The following is a 9,956-nucleotide window of genomic DNA, read 5'->3' as shown; positions in this document are numbered from 1 at the left end:
GGGGTCGCACTTTCTGTCTGTTTGAGCATGAAAGCCGAGTAAAAAGAAGCCCTAATCTCCCTTAATCGTTACAAAATGTTAAAAAAAAATCCTGTTACCGGACCGAAAAAAAAAAAAAAAAGACAGAAAAAAAGAAACCGAAAAAACCTTACAAACCGAATACTCCTTAGCATGCAGTCACTCTCTCAGGATACAGCAGAGGAAAGCAAACCCAGTCCCCTCAGAACCGAAATGTAATTATATTTCCTCCCTTCTCTCCCTAATATTTGCAATTGTCTGTGTCAATGCCTTTGCTTTACTTCAGGGAGAGATTTGCTTCCTGTAACCGGGAGGGCTTCCCCGGTTGTACACGAAGCGCTGACAGCTCTGTCGAGCCGGTGCTTCCCTCGCTGCCCGCTCCCCGCTCATCCCCCTCGGCGCCTCCCGCAGCCCAGCACCCGCTGCCGGCCGGACCCGCTGCGCGTTCGCGGCCGGTTTTCCCTCGGTACATTCGCACCGGGGCCGCTTACATAAAGTTGAAAGGGTGGATGCGTGTGCGTGGCACGGGGGGAAGCTCCCTGCCTTGAGATCCACTACGGGATAGCAGCGGGCAAAAAGGGGCACTTTGTTATATTTAGAACAAAGGGACGGGCAGGATGTCCCCGAGTCCCCCTCCTTTGTGGGCTGCAGAGGCCGAAACGGCTAGGAGGAAGGGAGCAGAGAAATAAATAAATAAACAAACAAACGAACAGCTAAATAAATAAAGAAGTGGGAAGGCGCGGTGCTGGAGGGGGAGCCGGGGAGAGCCCGGAGGTGCGGGCTGGGAGCGGCGGGCGCTCAGCTGGCGCTGCGGAGCTGTCACGGCGCGGCCCGGCCCCGCCCGGCCCCGCCGCCGCGCTGCCATTGGCGCGGCCGCCGCCGGCCCCGGCCCCCGCCGCGCTCTCGGCGGGCACGGCCGTATAAGAAGCCAAGGGGGGCTGCACTGTGATCACAGCTGCACAACGAGCGCTGGCGGCGGCAGCTACAGCAGAGACCTGGGCTGTGCTCGTCCCCCTTCTCCTCCTTTTTTTTTTTTTTTTTTTTTTTTTTCCTCCTCTTTCCCCTCCTTCCTCCCCCTTTTCCCTCCCCTTCGCCTGCGCTGCCAGAGCCACCGAAACTCCCGTGCAGAGCCCCGCCGCCGCCGGTAGCCCGTGCGCTGCCCCGGCGCTCGCTCGGGCTGGAAAGTTGCGGCAGGCTCCGGGCTCGGCTGCCGCGGGGAGGGGGCTCCGGACTTACAAAACCCGGCCGGGGGCACGGGCTGGGCGTTCGCACCGACCTTCTTCTTCCTGCACAGACCCGAAGGCAGCATCTTTGTTTTGTTTTGCTTTTGCCCTTCCTGCTACCGCTCCTTTCTCCTTGCGGCCGGGCGCCTCGGAGCCGGGAGCTGCCGCAGCCCGCGGTGCGGGGCGAGCGCTGACACCGACAGCCAGGAGCCAGCCAGGCGGCCCCGGGGGCCGGCTCGTCCTCGGCTTTGTTGCTCCGGACTGAAGAAGCCCCAGAAGCCGGGAGAAGGAGGCGGCGGAGGAGGGGGAGCGGAGGAAAGGAAGCGAGACCCGAAAGCCAAAGTTGGTTTGGAATAGGAGAGCGCGGCCAGCCCTCTGCCAGACTGCGCGCTGGGGTGAAGTCTCCAGCCCCCTCCGCCGGGAGAGGTGCCCGCAAGACAGCGATGGCCGGAGAGCTCAGCATCGGAGCCGAGCTGCCCACTAGCCCGCTGGCCATGGAGTACGTGAACGACTTCGACTTGATGAAGTTCGACGTGAAGAAGGAGCCCCTGGGCAGGAGCGACCGCTCGGGCAGGCACTGCACTCGCCTGCAGCCGGCCGGCTCCGTCTCCTCCACCCCCATCAGCACGCCCTGCAGCTCCGTGCCCTCCTCGCCCAGCTTCAGCCCCACCGAGCAGAAGACCCACTTGGAGGACCTGTACTGGATGGCCAACAGCTACCAGCAGATGAACCCCGAGGCGCTGAACCTCACCCCAGAGGACGCTGTCGAAGCCCTCATTGGGTCCCACCAGGTGTCCCAGCAGCTTCAGGGCTTCGAGGGCTTCCGGGCCCACCACCACCATCATCATCACCATCACCAACACCACCACCAGTATCCCGCAGTCACTCACGAAGACCTGGCCGGCAGCGGGCACCCTCACCATCACCACCATCATCACCACCAGGCCTCTCCCACTCCCTCCACCTCCTCCAGCTCCTCCCAGCAGCTCCAGAACTCGCACCAGCAGCATCCCCCCTCCAGCAGCGTGGAGGACCGGTTCTCAGATGACCAGCTGGTGTCCATGTCCGTGAGGGAGCTCAACAGGCACCTCCGAGGCTTCACCAAAGATGAGGTGATCCGCCTCAAGCAGAAGAGGAGGACCTTGAAGAACAGGGGCTATGCCCAGTCCTGCAGGTATAAACGTGTCCAGCAGAAACACCACCTGGAGAACGAAAAGACGCAGCTCATTCAGCAGGTGGAACAGCTCAAGCAAGAAGTGACCCGGCTCGCCAGAGAGAGAGACGCCTACAAGCTCAAGTGTGAGAAACTTGCCAGCAACGGCTTCAGAGAGGCCGGCTCCACCAGTGACAACCCGTCTTCCCCTGAGTTCTTCATGTGAGTGCTTAACAAAAATAATTAAAAAACAAACAAAAACCCCCCACCCCCCAAACCTGACCCCTGTCACCTTCCCCCCCGCTCCCATCCTCCTCTGACATCTCCATCCATCCGTCTGCTTGACTAGAGAGAAAGGAGGAGAGAAAAATAGAGACTTGATTTTTTTTTTTTTTTTGCAGCATCCAGTCTTCTAGAGTAGCTGTGGGAAAAGTAGGCTGGGGGTGGGGATGGGAGAGGTAAAGTGCAACTTTTTGACTTTCGTGTGCAAGTTAGAGAGAGAGAGACAGAGGCAAAGGAGAAAAGGACAAGTGAAGCGTTTTATAGATCGCTTGCTTGCAGAATGAGATGGACTTTAAAAGAATAATAATAAAAAAGGACAATGAACAAGCCATCTATAACATACTGCCTGCTTGGAAAGAGAGAGGACATATACAGCACCATCTCATGCACAATTTACCTGCTTGGAAAAAGAGAATAAATAAAAAGGACAATATATGCAAACTCTTCATATATTGCCTGCTTTGAGAAATAAGTTACAGGACTCAGATGGGACATTCAATCTAAGAAAAGAAAGAATGAAAGAAAGAAAAAAAAAAACTCATCAGTTTTATTGCCTGCTTGATTATATAGAAAAATACGAAAATCTGCATTAAAAATATTAATCCTGCATGCTGGACATGTATGGTAATAATTTCTATTTTGTACCATTTTCTTGTTTAACTATAGCATGTTGATCATCGATCATAGATTTCTGTTGTTGTTTTGTTTCATCAATAAGAAAAGCATCACAAGTTATCAAACTTTTTACTGCTTGTGCAGTTTTGTTCGTTGGTTTTGCTCTTGTTTTCTTTTATGGTTGTTAGCTTGTAAATATCTGCTACTTCAAACCGTACAGGAGAAAAATACACAAAAAACAAAATAACATTTCAGCAGGCTGGTTATACGGTTTGTTTGGTGTTAAAGAGATACTTAAAGAAAAAAGTTAATGGGCATTTTGCATTAGAAAAAAACCCAACTTTGTATATCTGGTGCACTTTTAAGTTGTATTTTTTTTTTTTGTTAGTTTTCATTTTGGTTTTTGTTTGTTGGGGCAGAAGCAAAAACGCCTGAATGGCATTGACAAACCTAAACTTAACAGGGAAAAACCCTCCTCGGTCACTAGAACCTACTCCATGCCTTAAAGTGGCAGCGAAGCTCTTTCCTCCAGGACAATTCCCAGCCTGAGTGGTTAGGCTTGGCCAGATAATTTCCCTTCTGATTGTACACTCAGGAAGAGAAGGATGGACGAGATACCAGTTCCATTAAAAGAAAAAAAACAAAAAACCAAAAAAACAACTGTCCCTAGATTTTAAGTATATAAAGAGAGAAAACAACCCCGAACCCTCCTCGTTACGAGTCAAGTTGTGAGAGCAGCGAGGGCTCCGTGTCGCCTCTGAAGTTGGGTTTCTCAATGGCAGCAGCTGATGAGTGGGCTGGGAAAGCATTTAAATCTAAAACTTTTTTTTTTTTTTTTAAGAAGACATACTGCAACTTTTAAGTGTATTCTTTTGCAATGATTTGTAATCTGCTTCTCTGCTTCCCTATGCAGTGAGTGAAAGTTTTAGCCAAAATTTATTTGCAGTTGTATAGTAGTAGTAGTTTGGAGTCTTATGGGTGTTTTTATTACTTTTTTTTTCCTCCTGCAGGTCAGTAAAAGGATTTACGTTGCACTGACAAAAATACCAAAATGAAAACTTATTTTTTAGTTTCCTTTTAGGATAGCTGGCACTGCTGGCCGGATGCATTTTAAGTTTGTATTAGTTTATAAATTAACAGTAATAACAAGATTGTAATGAACAGCATGGTGCTTGCAGTTTTAAATATTGTGGATATTAGTCATGCATCAGAAAACGATCTTTGGTTTTTACTGATTCAACTGTGTTGAAATCAAAACATTGCAGCAGCGGAAAAAATTGTTTTTATTTCATGTAAAGTTCTGAAGGGATCAATTTCAAATCCTGCTTATGATATGAAAAATATTAAAAAACCTGGTCTATTGTAGTTTTATTCAGACTGGTTTCTGTTTTTGGTTATTAAAATTGTTTCCTATTTTGCTTATTAAAATCATTGAAATGGTATTTCTTGGAGGGACCTGCTTCTCTGACGTCTCGTGTTCCGAAAGAAAGGAAAAGTTGCGTCCCCGTCCCTGTCCCCAGCCTGCCGGGCTGGTGGGGGGCTGCGGCCGGGGGGGCGCGGGGCTGCTTTGCCCTCTCGGGAACGCTGCTGCTCGCAGGGCAGGAGCGCTCAGCCGTGCCCCTCCTCTCCGGGCTCGGAGCTCGCCCTTGGCAGCGGGAGCATCACCGCAGCCCCTCCGGGAGCCCGGCCGGGCCCGGCTCTGCCGCTGTCCGCTCGGCTCCGCTGCCCGCCGGGAGCGGGACTGCGGCACAGCCACCCCCGCCCGGGGACAGCGGGGCAGCGCTGACGACAGGCACCTTCTTTCCTTTCCATTCTTTTTTTTTTTTTTCATTAGAAAATGAGAGGGCTTGGACGAGTCTGTCCTTTCACCAGCTCCTTTGGGATCCGGGTTGCCCATTCACTTTTCTTCTCTCCATCTGCACACTGTATTGATTCCGCTTTGGGGTTGTTTGTTTTTTATTTTTCGTCCCTACGAAGACCCGTTAGATGCATGTGGAGAAGGGGACAGATCTCTCCCCGCCACCCCCAAGCGCTCAGCACATCGCCACTCCACCGCCATCCCTCAGCTGCTCTCGCTGCAATAACCACACAGCTCCCCAAGTTGAAGGAGGAGGTTAAAAATCGCCCCCAGTCCTTGCCTGGGTGTGGGAAAGGGACTCTCCGAGTCGGGTCGCAGCGTGTCTGAACGCTGCTGCTCTTAAAGTATGAAAGCGGTGTTGAACTTTAAATCCCTCCTAATAACAAAATCCAAGGTATCACACAACCAGAAAAAAATAGGTTCTCTCTGCCCTGCCCTCGTCCCAGCAGCAGTGAGCTGTTCTTTGCAGTGATGGCATAAAGTGCTTTTGAAGGACAAACAGGTTAAGGACATAACGTGGAAAAAATAATTTAAAAGCAAATGCAACAACTTAAAACACCCCCTCTCTTAAATCCCATCCACATCCCTGCCTTGTCAGAGCCAGCTGGGCCAGCCACTGAGCTGGGGGAGCTTGGAAGGGGCCGGGGCCCGTCCCAGCCCCCCGGCTACATGAGTCAGGCCCGGAGAACAAGCTCGTACCCTGCTGCCCTGCCAAGGGCGGACAGGAGTTTGCACAGGAAAAGGCTGGGAGAGCCTGGCTTTCCCTGTATAGCCTCCCCCCTTGCCAGTAAATGCTATGGCTGCAGAAAGCCTGAGAGGAATATTGTTTGTGGGAACTGCCACCGCATATTAATGTCCCCTCATGCATGCATTGAATAAATCACTAGGGCTAATTGAACAACAACAACAACGAAAAAAAAGTAGGAAAAACAGGCCTTAGAAAAGCCCTCCAGATTCCCACCACAGAACGGTGTCAGCGGCGGGGCAGCCCCGCGGCACGGCCCAGGCGGCCGGGGCTCTGCTGGCCCGGCACCGCTGCTGGGCTTTAATTTATTCCTTTTAAAAGAAAAGAAAAACGCAACCGAGTCCCACCGGGGCACAGCCCGAGTCGGTGGGGCCGCGACCGGCCGGGCTCGGCCCCAGGAGCGGCTCCGGCCGCGGGTCCCTCTCTCTCTCTCGGCCGGGGCTCGGGCCGGCTCCTCTGTCCGCACGGGCGGCTCGAGGGGCTTTGGCACACCCAGGGGCCAAAACCCACCCGCACCTGTGCTCGCCCCGGCCTGCCTGGGCAGGCTCTGCCCCGAGGCCAGCGGCACGGCCCCGGGGCCGGGCAGCCCCGCTGCCGGCACCCCGGGAGAGCCCGGCAGCGAGGGGGGACCCCTCCCCTCCCTCGGCTCCTCTCGCCCATTGCCATCCGCGGGTATCGACTTTGATCTCTCGCCGTTCATCACCGGCCGGCGAAGGGCTGACACGAGACGGGGGCGGCATGGAGAGGAGTTACTTAAAGCCAAGGGAAAACTCTTTTTCCTCCGGGGACCGGCCTGCCCGCGGGGTGCTCCCCCGGCAGGGGGGCTGCACGGGTCAGCTCGGGGCCGCCCGCCCGGGGCTCCCCGCTTGCCCCGGAGCGCGGAAAAGTTGCTGTCGGCAGCGGGGGACAGAGCGCGCATCCTGTCCAAGCCCCTCTTCTTCTTCCCCCGCTCCGGCCGTGCTGCTTGGCCGGCGGCTCCTCTGCCCGTCCTTTGCGCCACTTGTCCCCACGCATCCTCTGGCCGGGCCGGGGTCCAGCTCCGCTCCTGGGGCTGCTGCAGCTCCAGCTGGCCCGGGCGCCCCCTGCGCTCGGAGGAGGCCGAGGCGGCAGCCCTGCCCGGCTCGCAGGGGCCGAGCGCTGGGCACCCACCTCCCGCTCCGGGAACCGGGCCGGCGACCCGGCACTCGCCCTCGGCCCTGTCCGGAGCGGAGATACCGCAAATTGTCTCCCCAAAAGCCGGGTGTAAACGCCCTCACCCCGAGTCTCGCTTCGAAGCCTTGGAAAGGATGGGGTCGGGGTGGCAGAGAGACAGGATCGGACCCGGACTGGGACAGGGACGGGCCCGTGCACACCCGGCTGGAGCAGGGGTTCGGGGGCTCTGGGATGCGCTGGGAGAGAAGCGATGATGGGACACCCCGAGAGTGGCCCGGCGGGGACCGGCAGCTGCCCCGCGCCCCGCGGATGATGGGGCGTACGACGGGGAAGGGCCCAAGGTTTGCCCCGCTAAATTTGGTTGCTGGACGGTGGTTCACTATTTGATCACATGTAGTGCAGGAGGACGAATCCCTTCAGTGAAAATCATATTATTGTGTTTGATTTCGCAGTTTTGTAAGAGGTGTTGCTAACAGCCAGAGCGAGGTCCGCACCCCCGCCGGGACAGAGGTGACGACCGGCTACGGCTGCTCCCAGAATTGAACGAGACACTCAGACAGGAAACACAATTGGCAACAGCCCCCGCTCTGCCCCCCATTTACTGACACAGAGCTTGCAGACTGTCCCTGCCAACTGTTTAATAGACTCCTCTCAATATTCCCTTCCCTCCTCCCCTCCAGGAGAGTGTATAAAGCTGATTGTCTTTAATTCCAAAACAGAGACATCTAAGACTAAAAAGACGTTTTGAACTAAAGATAGAAACATCACTCTAAGACTTTCCAGAGATGCTGAGCGCTGCTGCCGGCCGGCAGATGTGTTGCTCCGTACTGAGGTGGGCAGGCGAGATGTGTTATAAGGATGAGCCAGGGCTTGCGAGATAACTGTTCCCAGCTGGTTTAGGGTTTAATTTTTTTTTCCTCCCCCCCGCCCCCTTCCTCATTCTCCCTCGGGCTGGCGCAGTGCCCGCCTGGCTCTAGCAGGCTGCTCGGTGCCTGTGATTGACAGAGCAAGGTCAGGGAAGCTCTTCGGGGCTGGGGGTGTCGGGTTTCGGGGAGGACAGCTAAAACATCCCCAGCGCTCGGGGAGCCCTCTCCGGCTCCGCTGCCGCGCTGCGCCGAGCGCAGGTTCCGCGGGGAGCCCGCTGCGTTCCGCCGGGCGCGGAGATGCCGAGTGCGCGGCTCTGCTGCCAGCATCCTCCCCTGCCTCGGCTCCCGCGGTCCCTTCTGTATTTTTGGTTTTTTAAATCTCTATCTGGAGAAATTCCAACTTTTCTTTCTTTCTTTCTTTTCTTTTCTTCTTTTCTTTCTTTCTTTCTTTCTTTCTTTCTTTCTTTCTTTCTTTCTTTCTTTCTTTCTTTCTTTCTTTCTTTCTTTCTTTCTTTCTTTCTTTCTTTCTTTCTTTCTTTCTTTCTTTCTTTCTTTCTTTCTTTCTTTTCTTTCTTTTCTTTCTTTTCTTTTCTTTCTTTCTTTTATTTTCTTTTTTTCTTTTCTTTCTTTCTTTCTTCTTTCTTCTTTCTTTCTTTCTTTCTTTCTTTCTTTCTTTCTTTCTTTCTTTCTTTCTTTCTTTCTTTCCTTCTTTCCTTCTTTCCTTCTTTCCTTCTTTCCTTCTTTTCTTCTTTCCTTCTTTCCTTCTTTCCTTCTTTCTTTCCTTCTCTCTTTCTCTCTTTCTCTCTTTTTCTCTCTCTTTCTCTCCTCCTTTCTCTCCTCCTGTCTCTCCTCCTTTCTTTCCTTCTCTTTTTCTCTCTCTTCCTCTCTTCCTTTTCCCCCCTTTTCTCCTTCTTTCTCTTTTTCTCCCTTTTTTCCCTTTTAAATCATGATGTTTCACCCCTTTAGGGTTACATTAATTCTGAAGTTATGTAGGTACACACACACACACACACACACACACACACACGCACACACACACACACACTGTAAATAGCTTATTGCATAATCCTGCATGGCGTGTTCAGTAATACTGCATGCAGTGGTCTGGTAGGATCCCATACTGGACTTCTATTTCATTCTGTTCCCACACTGGACTTAAGAAGAAGAACAAGAAGAGGGGGGTTAAAAAAACCTTACAAGCTCTGCCTTTTCTTGATTTTTAAAAGGTGGCTTTCAGTAGTAAATTCTGAATGCAGCGGGAAGTGCTACAAAACGTTTTCTTGCTAATGCATCCAGAGAAGAGCCAATTTACATTTGTGAGCTGGTCCTGTACATCACGGCGTGTGGAAGTGTCAGAAATGGACTGTGCTCTACTTGAGACCAAGGTACTGCAAATCCTTTGCCTTAAACAGAGCCACTCCAATGGAGGGTTATTGTATTTACAGTTTTGTCACAATATGATTTGAACAAACACTGCAGTAAAGAGAAGAAATATTATTCCACATAGAGAAAGTGACATGTTTTCTGTCCCAAGGAGTCTGCTGATAGGTTTTAGAGATAGTTGTCCTCTGTCCTCCTAGTTTTTTTATTACCCCTTTTCAAGTTTTACTATTTGTCTTAAGGCACAGATTCAAAACACTGCATTTCCACTTTATACATGTGTTCTCTTAAAAGATTTGTTTAGACAAGGAAACCAATGCTAAGTGTTCTCACTTGAAAGAAATTAAATATATAGAATGATAAGCTGCTGCTAAAATATATAAAAAACACTTAAATTAATAATAAGAACTTGTTCTGAGGCAAAATTCAATTTTACTTCCTATTATGCAATCTTTGCATGTAAAGTTGCTTTAATGCAAAATAGCAGCTCATCAAAAATTCTGTTTTATTGGTATCAAAAATTTATGATATCCTGAGGCATGAGGGGCAGAGAGCAAGGTAGCAAAGCTGTGTCCTTTTACCAAGTTTAGTGCTTTCTTTAAAGAAACATCTCAAACTTATTTCTTCTGCCTTTTCCCTCGTTGTTGGAGGCAGTGGGTGAAGG

The 9,956-nt window shown here is 51.8% G+C and overlaps 1 protein-coding gene across 1 annotated transcript; it reads left to right on the top strand.

Annotated features, from left to right (window-relative positions):
- The first annotated feature begins 987 nt into the window (after positions 1-987).
- Positions 988-4,733, top strand: MAFB (MAF bZIP transcription factor B). The gene is made up of 2 exons (XM_085557987.1): positions 988-2,616; positions 2,796-4,733. Exons 1-2 carry the CDS (start codon positions 1,685-1,687, stop codon positions 2,854-2,856), a joined length of 993 nt encoding a protein of 330 aa, XP_085414113.1. The 5' UTR covers positions 988-1,684; the 3' UTR covers positions 2,857-4,733.
- The last annotated feature ends 5,223 nt before the right edge of the window (positions 4,734-9,956 follow it).

Source organism: Lonchura striata, chromosome 20, assembly GCF_050655825.1.
Source record: "Lonchura striata isolate lonStrDom1 chromosome 20, ASM5065582v1, whole genome shotgun sequence".
Taxonomy (NCBI): domain Eukaryota; kingdom Metazoa; phylum Chordata; class Aves; order Passeriformes; family Estrildidae; genus Lonchura; species Lonchura striata.
The sequence above is the reverse complement of the archived record's forward strand: the minus strand, read 5'-3'. Positions and strand labels throughout refer to the sequence as shown.